At 42.5% G+C, this 18,808-nt stretch overlaps 2 protein-coding genes across 3 annotated transcripts in view; both read right to left on the bottom strand.

Annotated features, from left to right (window-relative positions):
* The window catches only part of FLACC1 (flagellum associated containing coiled-coil domains 1), a 21,473-nt gene extending 11,059 nt beyond the window's left edge, over window positions 1–10,414 (bottom strand). The window contains exons 1-9 of the mRNA XM_023732991.1: window positions 9,937–10,414; window positions 9,359–9,430; window positions 8,906–8,907; window positions 8,121–8,167; window positions 7,166–7,285; window positions 4,940–5,050; window positions 2,925–2,986; window positions 1,912–2,009; window positions 777–829 (exon numbers count right to left, since the gene is read on the bottom strand). Coding sequence (XP_023588759.1) covers window positions 777–829; window positions 1,912–2,009; window positions 2,925–2,986; window positions 4,940–5,050; window positions 7,166–7,285; window positions 8,121–8,167; window positions 8,906–8,907; window positions 9,359–9,430; window positions 9,937–10,049 — 678 coding nt within the window. The 5' untranslated portion in view covers window positions 10,050–10,414. The remainder of the gene's footprint in view (window positions 1–776; window positions 830–1,911; window positions 2,010–2,924; window positions 2,987–4,939; window positions 5,051–7,165; window positions 7,286–8,120; window positions 8,168–8,905; window positions 8,908–9,358; window positions 9,431–9,936) is intronic.
* Window positions 10,415–15,456: 5,042 nt separating this feature from the next.
* The window catches only part of TRAK2 (trafficking kinesin protein 2), a 66,781-nt gene continuing 63,429 nt past the window's right edge, over window positions 15,457–18,808 (bottom strand). The window contains exons 16-17 of one of the 2 annotated variants that reach the window (XM_023732993.1): window positions 18,301–18,490; window positions 15,457–18,177 (exon numbers count right to left, since the gene is read on the bottom strand). In XM_023732993.1, the coding sequence (XP_023588761.1) occupies window positions 17,812–18,177; window positions 18,301–18,490 (556 nt within the window). In that variant the 3' untranslated portion in view covers window positions 15,457–17,811. Of the gene's footprint in view, window positions 18,491–18,808 lie in introns of both variants that reach the window. The other variant, XM_023732992.1, reaches the window with a different exon arrangement.

Genomic DNA, 18,808 nt, shown 5'->3' on the forward strand with positions numbered 1-18,808 from the left:
AAAAAAAAAAAACAAAACCCAAACCCGTTGCCATCAAGTCAATTCTGACTCACAGTGACCCTACAGGAAAGAGCAGAACTTCCCCATAGGGTCTCCAGACCGTAATCTTTATGGAAGACTGCCACATCTTTCTCCCATGGAGCGGCCAGTGGATTTGAACCACTGACCACTACCAGGGCTCCTTCTATATACATAAAAGTGCTTATGATTATGAAAAAAATACATGCTCTCTTTAGAAAACTGGAAAATCAGCAAAGTATAAATAATATCTTTTAAAAAATTAACACATATATATTTATGACAATAAGAAAGTAGGAAATAATATGTAGTCATTAAAAAGGAGGGGAAATTTTCTAATATGCCAGATGAAAAAAGGGTATAAAACTACACATAGAATATATGGAATATGATCTCAGCTACAGTTTTTAAAAAGTACAAATATTAACAATGGTTGTTTTTAGGGTAGGTCCTTTTTTGCTGTTGTTATTGTTGGTGGTTTTTGAACTTCCATTTTAAAAAAAATGAATAGGTATTACTGTTGTAATCACAAAAATATTTTTCAATAGGCCTCCTTAGGGTCTGGGTGAGTGACTTGTACCACAAGGAACCCATCAGAGTCCAAGGTTCACACTTCTTCCAGGGTGCAGCTGGCACCAGTTAGGTCCAAGGAAGCTGGGAATCTGGGCAAGAGCTCTACATTGACTCCAACCTCATCAGCCAGCATTGAGCCTTGCTTCTCTTACTCACATAGTCCACCAGGGAGCGCTGTATCTCACCTGATACATATGAAACATATTCTTCAAATATTTATATTCCTTTCCCATCTCCTCTGGACAAAAGGAAAATAACAACAGGGTCATCAGTATTCCTCTGATATGCACATTTTTAAATTCAAGTATGAGTTCCCTTGCACACTTTCCCCACCTCAAACAACTCCTAGACGATGAAACCTCGGTGTGCCTCAGAAATCACTAAGAAAGCTTATTAGAAAAGCAGATGCCTGGGCCCCACCCCCTAGCCTACTGAATCAGGATCTCAGGGGAAGACCCAGCATCTGTTGATAATATACTTCCCAGCGATTGTGATACAGGCCAAGTTTGACAACCAACTCCCATGGATAAACTTACATCTGTGGGAGCAAGGGAAACAAAACCTTATAGCTTACATCTGCATCCCTTTTTCAAATAACATTTTCTAGTTTACACTGATTATGAAAAAAATATATGCTCTCTTTAGAAAATTGGAAAATCAGCAAAGTATAAATAAGATAGCATCTCTTTAAAATTTAAGGCAAATAAAGGGAGAAAGTTACAGAGTCTCTCCTTCTTCCTGTGGTGATTAGTCTATGAACCGTGAATCCTGCAGGATACACACTTTGCCCTTTCCAAGGGCAGCAAAAATATTGGGATAAATGGCCAGCACAATCCTTATGCAGTATAAGGTGATAAAATCACGGTGTGTCACCTGGAATTTAATGACGTCATCATTTTACAGGTGAGGATACTTGTTGAATTGTAATAGTATTACCTTAAATTTGAAGAACTATAAAATACACTTTTAAAAATGATTTCACATTCTTATTACTCTGATAAGGGCAGATATTATTGTCATCAATTCCCAGATGGGGAAACCGAGACTCCAGGAGATTAAGGTACTTGCTCAGATCCCAAGACTTGGTCCAGGCCTGTCCATCTCCCAGGTATAGGAAGAACATTGCTAGAGTGGTTTTCCCTTCTTTCAGTTTAATTCTCAGCCTCTCCTTCCCCCTAAGCTTTAGGAGGAAACACTGAAAGCCTGGCCCCAGCCTATCTTCCGTCATGGGAGCCCTCTATCACAGGAGACCTCTATCTAGACCCGCATGGGCTGCCTCTCGCGGCTTCACCCAGTTATGCTCCCAGGCCCCTGACATACCCAGCTTCTCCTGGGCAGCCAACCTCTCTGCCTTCAAGGTTGCTTTGTAGTTTTGCTCCAATTCACTGAGCTCTGCTGCATGAGCCTCTTTGAGCTCCCTGTGAAAGCCCCAGAAGGCCAAAATCATCAGTGAAAAGAAGTTCACTCCCCCCCCAACCCCTCCTCCCTCTCACAGGAAGTCGGGATGGGGGTGGGGGCGGAATGGAGGGGGTGGCTCACTTCCTGAAACACTCTCCATGCGTCTGTCCCCAGAGGCGTGAGAGAATCCAGGTTGCTTCTTCCAAACAACTGTTTTGTAACAGTTATTGACACCCCACCCCGGAAGCTGGCAGCATGTTCTTCGCTTACAGCTAGCTGGGGAATCCGTGGGCAACCTTAGCCCCAAGGATAATTTTAGAGCCCAAGATAAATCTCCAGCCTCCATTTCAGGAGGCAGGTGCTGGCAGTGTTCAAGTCGAGTGTTAAAATGAAAGGCTATTACTCCCTCCTTCCACCAGGTAGCCTGGAAAGGGAAGTTGAGATTTTTCTCACCCACAGAGACAACACAACTCCTTTTATTTTCCCCTTGGTTTGTCCATGCTGCTCTGGCTCCTGCCCTTCCCATAACTTCTTCCCATTTTGCCCCAAGATGGACCTTGCAGCCAGGGAGAGTAGAGGTGGGAGGAGGAGAAGGGGGCGGGGGTGGTGGTGCTGAGAACAACATTGTTTACCACAGACAGTTCCTTGAGAACAAAAAATGACCCTTCTCAGCAACCAACAATGACAAAAAAGATTAGAATGAAATAAAATAATTGGATAAGAAAATGCAAACGCAGAAATAATCTCTGTGCTATACACTTTAGTGGCCTCAGATCAAACCATCCTACTCTCCAAAGACACATGCCTCATATCCCCCACCCCTCGCCACCCCAGACCCCAGTTAGCACTGTCTGGAGTTCCAGTGAACTGAAATCCTGCAAAGGATGCAGGAGCCTAGGGCCTTCAACACACAGGACTTGTGCCAGAAAGCATACCTGTTCTTGGTTTCAAAGTTCCGCTGCATCTCAGCACACCGGATTTCCATTTCACTGGAGAGCTGGAGACAAGGCCTCACATTAACAACACAGAAGTGAGGACCTCTGCTCCAACCTGCATCTTCTGAGAAGCCTCTCCGCTAGTACACCCCGCTCCCCACACCTCTCCCACTTGGGTTCTGCAGTGCCCAGAGAGTCCATTACTATTGAAGTAATGGAACAATTCTTGCCTTGGCCTATGTTCTTTTCTACTTAATCAGTTCATAATGTTGGCACACAGAAACCATCTATTTCACTAACTGGATTTGTGGGTGGGCCTGATCTCCTCTGCTAGACTGTAATCTCTTTGTAAGACCATAGCCTTTGGATTCTTGGGAACATAATTAAATTGAACAATTATTTGTTGGGCAAAGGACTTTGCCTAGAAGAGCCAAAGAGGACTAAGACACAGATCCTGCCTTCATTGAACTTAAAATCCAGTGTTAATAAGTCCTTGTTGACAGAATGGTCATGTTCTGTTGTTGGTGTTGTTAGGTGCCCTTGAGTCAGTTCCAACTCGTAGAGACCCTACAGGACAGAGAACTGCCCTCTACGGTTTACGAGGAGCAACTGGTGGATTTAAACTGCCGACTTTTTGGTTAGCAGCCGAGCTCTTAACCACTACGCCACTCGGGCTCGGTCATGTTCTAGTAAGCAGGATTTACTCACTCTCTGGTGATCGTCCAATCTAACATATCAGAAACTTCTGGCTAGTGTCCCAGGAAGAATGGACACTTCAAAACCAGTAAGATGTCACAGTCAGCTAAAGCAAAGTTTCAGGGTTTGTCCTTGTGCTGAGTCGCACCATCCAGGAGCCAGGGACTGTCTGACACAACCAAGTGATCAGCCTCAGCAGCTCCAGCAGGGACTGCCACAGTGGCAGCCAGCACTCCTCTCTTCCACAGGGTCACACAACAAAATGGTGTGTTAACAGGTGGGAGAACTTTAAGGCTCACAATGTAGAGTCCCTCCATGGAAAACAGTCTCTAAACATGTCTTCAGCACAGCCTGGGCTTAGTGGGTCAAAAGGTGCATCTTGCCCAATGGCCCACCATTGATGAGCTGAGTGAGCTTATGCAAATTATTTAACTTCCATGAGCCTCAGTTTCCTTGTCCATAGAATGGAGACCATAAACCTTGCAGGGTTTTAATATAAATAGGTAATGAATCAGTGGTGGGAGAGGCCTCAGCTTGAGTCAAGCTGGGTCGTCGTAGAATTCAGACATGTCTGGGGCATATCAGAGGGTGGGAGGTAGGCCTGTCAAGTACCTCTCTGTCTAAGAACTGGGAAGTAGACCCTTACAAATGAGTTTCAATAACAATGGGTCAATGTGTGGTTGGAAGATGTTTCTGAGCATAGCTTTGGTCTATTGCTCCAGCCCAGCCAACCAACTACTCCTGCCTAAGGTGGGGAAGAAGGGACCATGATAAGACAGTGAAATCTAAAGGAGAAGTATCACTTAAACCTCAAAGAAACACAGAGAGTGCAAATTGCCATCTGCAGATTCTGAAGTATGGGCATTGGCAGCTTCAACAGCAACAGGAAGTGGGCACTGGAGGCTCCTGGCACTTTCAGAGCAATGCTGGAAGCATTGACTGTATTGGTGCCATTAGTAAGAGGCTCAGCAACCTCTGAAAATTAATCCACTACAAAGGCCATAAAAGGGCAGATGGGAAATGACAGGTGCCCCCTAGTGTGGGGAGGACAGTGTCACTGAACACACAGAAGGTACCTGGAGAACTTCCAGAGATAAGTTAGACCTTGAAGAGAGACTTGAACTCTTGCAATTAATGATGGGGATGGAGTCAGAGAAATACTACTGGATGACCACGGTCCTATCTTCAGATTGCTGTCACCTGGGCAATGTGGTTCCCATCAGAACATGCTTGGCATCTTGCCTGGCATATAGCAGGTGATCTGAAAATATTATTTTTCCCCTTCCCACAAGATGTTGGCTAACTCAAGGGTCACTCACCAATTTTTGGGCAGACTGGTGGTCTCTGTTCATTTGCTCTATTATCGCTGTCAGCTCTGAGATCTGCTCTTCTAGGTCAGAAATGATATTAGTCCTGTGGGACAAGTGATTCTTCTCTCATCCAAAGAACTTACCATTCCATGCAGCCAGGGCCCCGAGAGTGATGGCTCTGGCCTGGTGAAAACATATACACCACCATCATCATGGGGGTTGGGGTGGAGGGGTGGAGGGGTGGAATGGTGGTCCAGGAGAAGGAATTGGCAGTAGGGTGGTTGAGCCCCAGACTGCCCTTTTGGGTAAGCTAGCCAGAGTGAGTAGGGTGGGTTGATGTCCTATTGAATAGCAGGGAAATAGGGATATGTTAGAAATTTATTAGAGTTTGGCCTTAACTTGTTAATAATTGAAATGAGGCTTGGAGGACTGGGAAAGAGAAGGTGGGGAAATAGGATTGAACCACAGACAAAGAATGGGCCAGAGATGGGTCTAAGAGGGTATTTAAGAGAGTGGCTTTAAGAACAGAAAATGGTGTTCTGTGTTTCTGAGTCTGGGGGCTCCATGATATCTGTAGATTATTCAGCTTTATTTGGTTGAGCCAGAGTAGACAGGGCAGCAGGCAGTGTTTATGTGCAGTGCAGCTGAGAGGAGGTCCTCAGTTCATGAGACTTTAACCCTTTTGGCCAATCATTCTCTATGTCCAACTGGTCACAGAAAGAATGTGGAGTGAAAAAACAAGAGACAGGACATAAGAGGAGAGGGTGCTAGGGTATAAGAAGGAAGAAAAGATGCATGAAAGTTGAATAATAGGGAACTCCTGTCTTTTGGCTGTGATCTTCAATATGAACAACACTCACAAGCATGGGCTATTTCTTACGTCTTATTTTGCCACAAACGGTGACAACTTTCTTAGAAGACCAAGAAATGGTTGTGGTGCTACCTTGTCTGTGGGCAATGACCCATTTTCCTCCTGCAGAGGGTTGTGGGTAAGCAGGGGAAAGAAAACAGGCCGAATGCTCCACTGGATGGGAAGAAGGAGCTCAGGTCTGGCTTATCTGGGTCAGGTCAGATCAGGGCGACTCCAGGGTCTGGCCTCACTCATAAGTGGATTTTTGGGTCCTTCAGCCTCATCCCCAATCTGAATCCCTTCTCAGAGGTAACCACTGCTAATAGTTAACTTGTATTCTTTCTATACACTACAAAGCAAAACCAAAAACCAAGCCAGATGTCACTGAGTCAATGCCGACTCATGGCGACTCCATGTGTGTCAGGGTAGAACTGTGCCCTACTAGGGTTTTCAATGGCTGATTTTTCAGAAGTATGTAAAATGCCAGGCCTTTCTTCCCAGGCACCTCTGGGTTGACTGGAACCTCCAACCTTTCAGCTAGCAGCCAAGCACATAAACTACTGCACCTCCCAGGGACTCCATACACTAATAAGTAATAAATACTTAATAAATTGTGTGTGTGTTTGTGTTTTCTCTTGCTGTTGGTGGTGGTCTTTTAGATTTCTGTCTTGGAAAGATAGTTCTCATAGCAAGCAAAAGCCACGAAGAAGAGATACGAGTTGGGAAGCCATTGCAGTAGTGCAGGTGAGATGCCTGAACTAAGGCAGGATAGTAAGGAGGGATTTAGAAGATGGAATTAAAAGGACTTGGTGACTGATTTGATATGATATTGGAGGATTAGAGAGTGGATGGGGCTCGCATGACAGAGAGGATGGTGGGTGCCCCACCCAGATGGAGTCAGGCTGGAAACTTCCACACTGCTTCTCCCAGAGGCATCAACTCAGTGGTATCTTCGGACATAATGAAAAAGAGGTGCATACTCAGGACTCCCAGAAACCCTGGGCTTATGTTTAATTCACACCCTCCAAATTCAGGCTGCTTTTTAACGAATATTTTATCTGTTTCTTACCCCCAGGAAGAACTGCTCTCTGTTAGTCTGAATGACACTATACCCAGTCATTTTCTGAGTCAGCTACCTGATCTGGTCTTCATTTGCTCCTTGGATCCAGTGACTAATGGGACCAGAGCAGACAGGTGGGCGTGGAGGGGAGCAGGCATCAAGAAACACGGTGAGGTGTGAAGAGAGCTTGCAGCACCTTCAGAGTAGGGATCCTGTGACCTGGGCATGCATGTCAGGGGGTCGTTCGAGAGGGCAGGCTGAGCCAGGTGGGGATAGCTTTTAGGAGCTGGATGTTGGACCAAAGACATTACCTGAAAGTTTCTACTTTGTTCATGATCTCTGATTCTGACTGCTTTTTTCTGTTGAACATCTCATCCCCCAAAGTGACAGAAATCTGCTCCCTATTCCGAACAAGGCGATAGCCAGGTGACACGTTTATCACTTCCTAGGCACCAAGGTGAAAGGTAAGATAACGCAGATGTGAAGCGCCAAGATTCCTCCAGATCTTCTACTATTGCCCACCTCACATCTTACAAACAGAGGCATGAAATAAGACTCCAGGGCCCATGTTCCCTTCCATGCTCTCCCCCAGTTACTGCTCATGTTGTATCTTCAGCACAGATTTTTCTCCTGAGACCTAATTCCAATATTCAGCTGGCTCCTGGATGTCCCACTCAGCTATCCTACAGGTCTTCAAGCTCAAAATGTGCAAAACCGAATCTTCAACAGCCCACTCTCTGCACTCTGCCCCTCAACCCTGCACCTCCTTCTGAGTTCTTCATCATGGTCAGAGGCCAGGAGGCAGCTGGGCATGATGGAAACCACTCAGGTATGGGAATCAGAGAGCCCAGAGTTTGAATCCAGCCTCTGCCACCTACCAATAGTTAATCAACATCGTCGTGCCTCAGTTTCCTCATAGGACAGAAGTACCCTTCCCCAGCACATTGTGATTCCCAAGTGCAGCAGAGGGTTTCCTGCATCTGAACATGAGCTGCATCCTGGCCTAGCTTCATTGTCACCATCTGGTTTCCCTGGGACACTGTCCTCACCCTACACAAGGTGGTATTGAGGGGTAATTAGATGCTGGCTCTGGGGTCTCGTTGACCTGAGTTCAAGCTCTGGTTCTGCCACTGATCAGCCATATATAATATGCCATAATAACAGCCCCTCCTCATAGGATCATTGTGAAAATTCAGTAAGTATGTATAAAGGCTCATGCCTGCACATAGTAGGTGCTCAATAAATGTTAGTCCCACTTCCCTCTTCCCATGTTTACTCACGTAAGGTAATTTCATACTCTCTTCTTTTTTTCCAAAATGGATTTTCACTCCGCAAGGGAAAGGTTTGCTCAGAAGCAACCAGAAAACAAAGAGGAGTTCAGAGCTTAGTAGCTACACCCTGATCCTGCCTTCCATCTGACCTCTGCTCTCTAAGCTCCAGCCACTCAACCTTCTTAGGGGATTCTTGGGTGGCTGGTGAATCTATCTACTGGCTTAGGCCCTGGTGAGAAGTTCCTTCCCCAAGAGGCTGAAGCGTTGTCTTACTTATGATGGTGGGGGTGCTTTTGTTTTGGGGGAGTATAAGCCACACTCACACACACACTCAGTTCAGGGAACAACGTGTATCCCACTTCTTTCATTGGAGAATGAAACATTCTACATAAACAAATGTTCTGGATAATGAGACATATTCCATTAAGACATAAAAACATTTCATTTCACATTGTTTTTCATTCAAACCTTTATATATGCTATATATAAAATGAATAACCAACACCACTGCCAGTAGCTGTTGAGTCAGTTTTGACTCATAGCAACACCATGTGTGTCCGAGTAGAACTGTGATCGATACGGTTTTCAGTGGCTGATTTTTCAGAAGTAGATGACCAGGCCTTTCTTCTGAGGCACCTCTGGTTGGACTTGAACCTCCAGCCTTTCAGTTAGCAGTGGAGTGTGTTAGCCATTTGTACCAACCAGAGTCTCCCTAGCAAATAATAGGTGCCCAATAAATATTTTCTGAATGAACGGAATACAGAGATTCATGCAAAGGGCTAAAACGGTTATACTTCTAAGCTTGTAAAATATGGGTAAACATTCTAATTTGTGAGTTAAACACACACACACGCACACATACACACACACAGATGCAACCTACAGACAACCTTAGACCCAGGAAAGTAATCAGCAAAAGGGTGAACACCACCATAAATAAGTGGGGCTCCCTGAGGCTCTGCCCATGGCATGATCCAGGCACTACGCCCTTTTAAGGCAGGAAACATCTATGGGCCACCCTAGCTGAAGGCTCATTTGCAATGACTTTGAAAGCTGCTGGGACAGGGAACCCCAGAATCTGCACATAGGGTCTGAGTTTTGGGGAAAATCTTGGTGCGTTCTGGATGTCTCTGATATCCCTGGCAGCAATTAGTTCAAGTCTAGCAGGGCTGTGACGGCCAAGGGGGACACATTATTTATCTACATTCCTCAAACCGTTCCTGCCACATGGAAATAAAAATACTTACTTTGGGACAAGAGGTTTTGTTGTTGGTTGGCAGTAACTGTGTTTTTTTGAAGCTGGTACAAGAGGAGTTAGCCTGAAAGTGAAAAATAAATAACTAAAATGTGAAAAACGAAAATTCAGAAACCTGTTTTAGCATCCCCAGATTAGGTATAGCCCCATGGTGACCTTAAATTCTGAACTCAAAATTGGAATATATGTTCTGACAACTGGAATCTTTACAACCTGGACGGTCTAGAGGAACCTTAGACGCAAGGCCTTGGCACTTGTTCACTGTCCCAGGGAGTCCCGAGATTGGCAGCACAGCTAGCCCCTCAGTTCTCAAAGCTCTTCATCCCATATTGAGGAGGTAGCTACCGGCAAGGCCTTGCAGTTGGAAGCTGTCCTCCCTGTTGCATTGACTCTGAGACTAGCAAGATCAGTGTGAAGGCCACACTTGCAGGGAAAGCTGTGTAAAGCTAGGCTTTCTGGCCCACTTGGGATTTTGCTATCAAGTTCACTGTTTTGGAAATCTTGTGAGATAAAGAAGACTGCAAATGGAACCCAAGCCCCTGGTCTTACCCTATCCCAGAAAGTCCTTACTTGGTCTTCCCTGTGGAGGTCTTGCCTGGTGGCCGAGGAGTCTTGATTAGCTTTCGTGGTCCCAAGTTCCAGGGGTCCCAGCAGGTGCAGTAGATGAGAGGGTTGGGGTACATGGCTCCAGGTCAGGGGCAGTCTTGGCTGCTGGGTCAGGAGGCTCTTGCTAAACTGGAGAAACAACAGCAGAGGGTTAAACTATTCACAGTCAAAACAGCAATACTTAGAGACAAATTGGGAAAAACACAGAGAAGGCCCACAGCACAGATGTGGATTCTCAGAGTTGTTGATCTGGTACAGGTCTTGCCTATGGGGTAACACCTCCTCCCTTGCCACCCAGTAGACTTGACTTGAAAGCAATTTAAAATTTGCCATAATTGAGTGCTTACTGTGAGTCTGTTTCACAGTAAATACTCAATTATTATTATCCAAATTTTACAGATGAGAAAGAATACTGAGGCTTGGAGAGGCCACAGGGATAGTAGGTTGCAGTTGGGAATCATGAGAAGGTCTGGGAGTCCCAGGGGAGTTGTGGCAAACAAGGTGGCAGGGAGGACATTAGAAGGGCTTTGGGCAATGGTCATTTACCAAACAGATGGCAGTATTTCAATAGCTGTGTGTATCAGCTAAGCATCAGCCCTTGACTTCCAAAACCCTCCCAAGAGGGAACCACTGTTAACAGTTGTTTTGGGTATCTTTCCAGAAATGTTCTATGAATATAGAATGTTCTATGAATATATGTAAAGTATGCTCTCATTTGTGTAAATTCTTTTAAAGATTTTGTATATAATCTTTACACAAATTTACAGAATTTACACAAATGAGAGCATACTTTACATATATTCATAGTCATTATCCATATAATCTATAAAATTTATACATACTTATAAATTATAAAATTCATATATATGTATGGCTTGCTATGAGTCAGAATTGACTTGATGGCACACAACAATTCTCTCTTCACATCAGCACAGATCTACTGCATTCACAGTGACTTTATGTTTCATTGTATATATCTAAGCACACAGGGTTTAATTTTTTTTCCTTTCTTTTTTTTAAGTATTCTTTCTTCCTCTTCTTTTCCTTTACTGCATCTCTCCAAAATGATTTTCCCTGAGACCTAGTAGGCTCAATGTGCCAACTGATGACACCATAGTCACCAGTGAGCCAGCCAAGTTTTCAGAGAGGTCACTGGTCAGTACTATTAACCTGTGGAAAAAAAATTATGTAAAACATCTCTTCCAAAGAGCTTACCTTGGACTGCCCGAAGATTTGTTTTTCCCATGTGGCTCCTTCCCAAGTCAAGAGTTTTAAAGAAACTACAATGTTATAGAGAAACTGTTCCCCATCAACACAAAATCAGAGGAGGTCAAATCCAGAGGCTCCAGAACTCAAGACTTCAGTGATCATTCCAGTTGACTGAAATACCAAAGCAGAAAATCCACACTACGTGTAGTGCAGAGAGACCTCCTCACAGTGAATCCAATCAAAGGCTTTTAAATTTTAAAAGGCTGAACTGGCGTGAATGTGAACTTCCATTCTTATAAAGACAATCTAGCTCGAGTCTCTCAGTATTGCAACGAAGGTCAAACTAGAGGAGAAAGTCACCCTTCCATTCAGGCTCCCTTGACTTGGGTCCTGAGTTGTGAAGTTGGTCCTCGCGAGATGGCAGGCGAGGGTTTGTTTATTTTATTGCTATGGAAACAGAATGGCAACACCTCATTGGCTCAGAGCTCTCTGCTCTTAAAGAGAAAGCTGAAGCAGCAGCCAGTTAAGAAATTCTCCAAGGCCCAAATCAGTGGCCACCCCTCAACAGCAAGGAATTTACACCCGATTCTGGTTTTGACTTTCACCACCAGCAATCAAGCAAAACAAACTTAAGATATATTTTCAGAGAAAATAGAAATGGCACTCTTAGGCTTAATTGGCCTATGGCAACAGCTGCCAGACAGAATCTGTAACAGATTTTAAATGCCTCTGCCATTTGTTCACAGAAATCTAAAAGTCTAAAGTAGGCACTTTTCCCCTTGAATTTAATAAGGTTTTAAAGTCTGTAAAAGTAAAAAACCCACAGGGCAGGGATCTTTTTCAGTCACCAAGGGTTTTAGACTTTTTTTTTTCCTAAATAAGGCTGCTTTTTCTCACTATAGAGAAAAATGCTTATAATAGAGTCCACCACCTGTCAGTTTGTCATACTGTAGAGACTTGCATGTTGCTGTGATGCCGGAAGCTATGCTACCAGTATTTCAGATACTAACAGGGTCACCCATGGGGACAGGTTTCAGTGGAGCTTCTAGGTTAAGACAGACTAGGAAAAAGACCTGTGATCTACTTCCAAACATTAGGCAATGAAAACCTTATGGATTACAACAGAACATTGTCTGAATCGCTTGCTTTGGACATGTCAGCAGGAGGGATCAGTTGCTAGAGGAGGGCATCATGTTTGATGAAGTAGGTGCCAGTGAGGGCTAGGGAGACACTTGGTAAGATGGACTGACACAACAGCCACAGCAATGGACTTGAACATGCCAGTGATTGTGAGGATGATGCAGGATTGAGCAAAAGTTCTGTTGTACACAAGGTCGTCATGAGTTGGAGTTGACAGCAGCTATTTATCTATCTATCATCTCTTATAGACTAGTGGCTTTCATTTTTATTTTACTGCAACTCATTGTAAGAAATGTATTTTGCACATTTTCTAAGTCAAAAGTTCTATGCAATAATACACTTATAACATGCTCTTCTCTTCCATTTCCTTCTTTTTAAAATTAAAGTTGAATTGCAATTCACTAGATTGATTCCATGGCCCACTGGTGGGTCACAAAGCAATTTATAACAAAAACCGTTAGAAATTTATCCACTCATTCAACTCCTTATTTATTGTCTGTGTGCCAGGCACTGTTGGCAGTTGTGAAAGGTATAGCTCAGCTTCTGTCCTCAACAGAGCTGAGCGATGAGTAAATTCAATAAAGGCACAATGGATCTTATGTTAGGGGATCCACCAGCTGCAGTGGGTGTTCACAGCAGCGATTTCTCATCTAATGCATCTGCCAAGTTTTAATCATTAGCCCATTGTCTCAGAGCTCTCTGCTCTAGATCTGCATATTAGAACGGTCATTCTGACTGCAGTGTATAGAAACAATTGGAGGGGCCAAGACAGCAGGCAGGGAAACCAGTGAGGAGTCTGTGGCAGTGGTCCAAATGAGGCAAATGGTGGCCTCCACTGCAGTGGCAGCAGTGAGGATGGAAAGAAGAGGAAGCAGTAACACTTCGTGATTGATTGGATGTCAGGATGAAAAAGAGGCAGTGATGACTCCTGGGTTTCTAGCTTAAGCAACTGAGTAGATGGTACCATTTATTGAAATAGGAAGAAGCCTGGGGGATAAACAGGAGAGCAGATCATGAGTCAGTTCTGCACATGTTGAGTTTGAGGTGCCAGGGAGACATCCAAGTGATGATGTCCAGAAGTTTATTACATGTTTCTGGAGCTCAAAAGGAGTCTGGGCTAGAAAGAGCTTAGGAATCATCAGAGTTAATATTTAAAGCCAAGGAATGTACCTTAGGAACCGTCTATATACCCTGATACTACCGATATACACGGTATCTACTATAGATACTGATACTAGCATAACTCAAACTTAATATAATGGAAACAGAGATGGAAGTCAATAGCATGCCCAAAGCCCCAAATCTTTACCCTCATCAAAAGGTCTTTGGGCTTAAATACACCTGTTGATGGTCATTTGTGGAAGAAAACACAGAAGCTGGGAATATCACTAAAGTTCATAGCAGAGAAGTAGTTTCATACTTTATTCCTCCAAAATGTTCATAATTCTGAGTTTAAAAAAAAAAAAACAATTCAGTTGTGAAGGAGATAGAGAATATCAAAGGACTTTTTTATTAGAGTCCAACAATTTTCAAGTTTAGTTTATTGGAAAGTTTCTAAATAGCTAAGGGTGTCAACAGTAAATTGTGGACTATAGGAAAAGAACTGCTTCTTACTTCCTGAATATTCTAAAACTTAAGATCTTGTATCAATGACTTCAGGCTTTATTTTTCAGTGATGTTACTTTGCTAAGGAAACAATATGGTATATATAGACACTCTGTTTATTCTATTTATTTTTTTAATACCTAAAAATGTACAAGATCTGTTAACTTCTGAAGTCTGTTGTTGGTTTGTTTTGTATGTGTTGGTTTGACAAATAGAAGCCGTTTTCCGTACCAAAAACAACATAATGGAAAGACCTAGTGCAGTATTGTTTATATCTGTGCAAAAGTACTGGGACAAAAGCACGGGCAATAAATGAAAATTTAAGATACTCATGTTTATTATCTGATTTACATTTGACAAAGCAAAGGTAGGTGCACAAAGAGCTGTCTGACAAGTTCAAAGTCCCATATACCAAATAGTATTGATCCCCTGGCTGAAGACAGAGAGGGCAGTGATGCCCACTCCTGGGCAGCTGTGCTCTGCAACATAACCACTCCGTGTACGACATTTTGCTGTTGTGTTGCCCGTGGAGCACAGGCCCGCACCCACTGACATCAAAGAAGTGGACCATTAAACACTAACAGCCTGATTTCCAGACGTCAAAAGTCAATGTTAGTAGCTACCAAGTTATTAATCATGTACTAGGATGGTCAGAAAGAATAACAAGCTTTGAATATTGAGAATTGGCTCCTATGAGCTCCTTCTAACTTATTTTCCTGAAAGACATATAGCACAAAACTTTTTAAAAAACTACTTTAACAGTGGTCATTAAGTTCTCCCTAAGACCCACTCCTAAGTCTATTTACATATGATTTGCGGTCATCAATAATTTTAAATTACTTTTTATAGATAAAACTTTTAATTCTGAGCTCACAAAGATATTCCTCATTCTATTTAATAGAATAGTCAGAAATACTTGAGGTATAATCACTGAAAACCTTTTTGAAGTAGGGGAAAAAAAAAAGCCTGGGTTTCCTCTAGTGGCAAGAAAGTACACACACAGTTGATATTATGGAGAAAACTAAAATGTGAACAAGTACCAAAGGATAACAGGTGCGTGGAGGAGGAACTTGCTGTAAGGATGCAGTCTCTCTTAACCGTACCTTGCAGACAATTCTGTTACAACAGAGATTTTCAGGCTGTACCAAAAGTGATTTTTAGGTGGAAATGTCAAAAGCACTAAAACTCAATTTTTAAACAAGGATTTACTTCTAGACACAAGCATGCACCAGTATTCAATTATTGTTTTTGGTGGAACATCAACATCAATCTAGTTTTCAAACACCTAACTCTGATTCTTTCTCATCAGATGTGCTTATTTGGCTAATTTCCCTAAACCAACCTCATGGCCATCAAGTCAATTCAGACTCATAGCAACTCTATAGGACAGAGTAGAACTGCCCCACAGGGTTTCCAAGGCTGAAATCTTTACAGAAGCAGACTGTCACATCTTTTTCCTGTAGAGCAGCTGGTGCGTTCAAACCACCAACCTTTCAGTTCACAGCTAAGTGCTTAACCAACTGTGCCACCAGGGCTCCTTAATTTCCCCCACCCCCTCCAAAGCAATGATCTCAAGTGGTCATTTGAGCAACTGTAATAAAAAAGTATACTAATTATAACTGAATACAGAAGACTGAAAAATCTAACTTAATTTATAGCTACTTATATAATATACATGTATCTGATAATTTGATACTTTATACTACTCTCTGGTCCTACATTTTTCTACTTCCCGGTGTTTCTTGGAAACTGTAATTGTCCAGGTAACAGGAAGACTAGTTTCTTAGAGGACAAATAAAAAGCTTTAAGAACTGACTACAGTAAGCCCCCCCAGAGTTACCTTAATAGAAACTCACACACTACTTTATTAAAAAGTGAATTGGATATTTTGGAAATTTAGACATCAGGAATTCTTCTGTGTAATGCCTACCACGTTCAGGGGAGACTCACATTCACTCACGAAACTGCTGGAATCCTTTCTGAACTTGTATGTGTATGCTCTGCTGACCTCAGCATGACTGAGTGGAGGGAGGAGAAAGGGGTGAAGACATTTTCGCTTTTTGTTGAGAAACTTATTTAGAAAAATTTTTTCAAAAAGTTAAAAACTCACACATTCTTACCACTGCCTGCAAGCTAGATTTCCACCCCTTTGAGCTCACAGCTCTCAGGCAGGAAAGGAGCGTCGAGAGAGAGGGAGGAAGCACCTTCCTCTGGCCTGGGAATAAGTATACCAATGGGAGCCCCATTGGTAGAAGCAAAACTAGTCAACAATTCTTCAGGAAATTGCCTTTCAGTGAAGTCAGGACAAAGGAGCAACACATTCACAAATTAAGCACGAAATGATCAAGTAATATGTCCCCACCCTCCATTTTCAAAAACAATGTAGTTAGCTCCCTCACTCATCTTCTCTCCATTACGTCTTTCATATAATGGCATTTATTTCGAACAACCTTGACTAGATAAAGTCATGTCATCTGATGAAGAGCAGACCTTGATCAGCAATGCTCAGAAAACAGATCCATTTTTTCCCAATTCACAGGCTACGTCACATTGCTGACTGCTGAAACCTAACTTCAAGGTCTCACTTTGCCATTTCACAGCTTATAAAAAAGAAAAAAGAAAAAAAGGAACCCCAGAGAAAACACAAATTCTTTGACTCTCCCTTTAAAAAGTTCATTTTCTAATTCTACACAAGAACAAGCAGATGTGCTTTAATTTTATTTTACATTAAAAAACAAACAAACAACAAAACACACACACAATCTCAAAGCAAGCACCTGGGTTTTACTTCAGTTTATAATTTAATGTGCCTGAGAATTTTTGTGCAAATACATGTCATCTTTCTTTCATTAAAAATATGCATAGCACACTTTCGAAAAAATTTAATTGCAATCAACTTTCCTTACAAAAAATTTTACATATATAAATATACAACATTCCCTAATTCCTATTGATTGCACTTCTGGTTTAACTCCTTCCAGCCTCCAAGGAAATCTGAAAGACATACAATTATGTTCATACTCCTTGGCCACTTCACTTATTCAGAAGAAATATTCTGGAAACAAGTTCCCTTGGTTCCAATATACCCATATCTTCCTTCTTCTTAAAGTAAACCTCTCCCAGCCCCACACCCCCATGATTAATATTTTTTGCGTGTGTGTTATATAAAAATATAAATTTAAAAAAACAAACAGCCAGATGCCTTCATTAATTGCAAATACAAAAGGAATTTGGGTAGTATTTGTGTTCCCAGTGGCTCAAAGGCCTGAAAACAAGGAAAAAGAGAGTCTCCACTTCTGACCTTAAGCAAAAAGATAAAATTCCTTGTTTTGCTAATGCTGTGAATATACTATTTGATAGACACGTAATTTAACCAGACATCAACAGGGGAAAACATACAAGCCATCTCATTATTGTCTCAATAACACTGAGCTCACCCCACTAATCCTTCAGACGGCTTTCTTTAGTCAGCAGTCAAAACTGCTTCTCTCCCCATCTCTCTAATCTAGGTTCTCCCTGCTTACACTTACTGGAAGTAAATGTGCTAGCAAGTTCAGTACTTCTGGTATGTTTCAGTATTACTGAATTTATTTTTTTATTCACTTTTTATTTTCAAGACAAGAAAATCTAACCAAAGGAGTGTATTAAACTTTCCTTTCGTTTCTATCTCCAAACACTCATGGTCCTTTTATAAATTCAATTTACCAGACCTGGTCCATTAGGGCCCCATCGCAGTTCTGTTTCCATCCCTCCGCTTTCCCCTTTCCACATTCACAGCCCTTCTACAACATTCCTTTACTCTCAAGTCAGACCAGACCACACGTGTCAGTGCATGTCTATCCTTCATGTGCTAATCTGTACAAGAGGTCAGTTAATTGCTGAGCCTTAGTCCTCCTTTAGGATACCCATTTTGGGTGAGGATGTGCAAACTGGGGTTCCAAAGCTAGCCAACATGACTGGAAGACTCTGATTCCTCCTCAGTCCACCTAATAAACTGCCACTTGAATTTAAATAAACAGCAGAGTCTGGTTTTTGAAGACCAATATCTGCCTCTTGGCTTCTTCCATTCTCCTGGGTATCGGGGGTCTTGACCACTCTGGCTATCCCTAGTCTCTTCAACCTGTCCACTAAATTCATCTTCAATTGGCCAACATCAGGAGGGTTCCGGGAAGGTCTCAAGCCATACATCTCCTGGAGGAATGTTTCAGCTGGTCGAGAGGCCAAAAAATTTTCAGAGACGTGTGCTCGAGGCTCAAAAGGCAAAGGAGAGGGACAAAGTGAGTGAGAAGGTGAATTTGGTGGAGTGGAAGGAATAGTCAGGGTTTTGGGGGGAGGCTGGAGGATGGGGTTCTCTGAAACTGGGCTGTGGTATACTTTAGCAGAGATGCCACGCTCTTGTAGAAGTTTGGCCAAGCTCACGGTGCTACTGAACGTTGTAGTAGAATCTCGTCGGTTGGTGATAGATTCACCAATACTGAGTCTATACGACATGGCAGGAGAATTCACCGCTGTGCTTGATGAACTGCTTCCACTACTTCCACAGGATAATGAAGGGAATCCAGAACTTGGAGGAAAAAAAAAAGCAGGAGAGAGAATTTAGGAATAAAAATCAGTTCCTAAGTCAGCACTTAAAATAATCATAGTAATTATCCTTAGTAAAGCTAGAGGAACTGGCCTCCACATTAGTAACTGTACCCTGTGGAAGAGATTCAAGTAATAAAAATTCTAATATGATACTTTAATGAGTGGCTCATTATTTATAAATTGCAACTTAATTATTAACTTATTGAAACATATTTCTTTTCAACAGAATGTGAAAAGGTGGCTGTATCCTAAATTTTAACACCAAAACATTCTTAAATTTGAACTCAAATGTGTATCT

This window comes from Trichechus manatus, unplaced genomic scaffold (assembly GCF_000243295.1).
Source record: "Trichechus manatus latirostris isolate Lorelei unplaced genomic scaffold, TriManLat1.0 scaffold00056, whole genome shotgun sequence".
Lineage (NCBI taxonomy): Eukaryota > Metazoa > Chordata > Mammalia > Sirenia > Trichechidae > Trichechus > Trichechus manatus.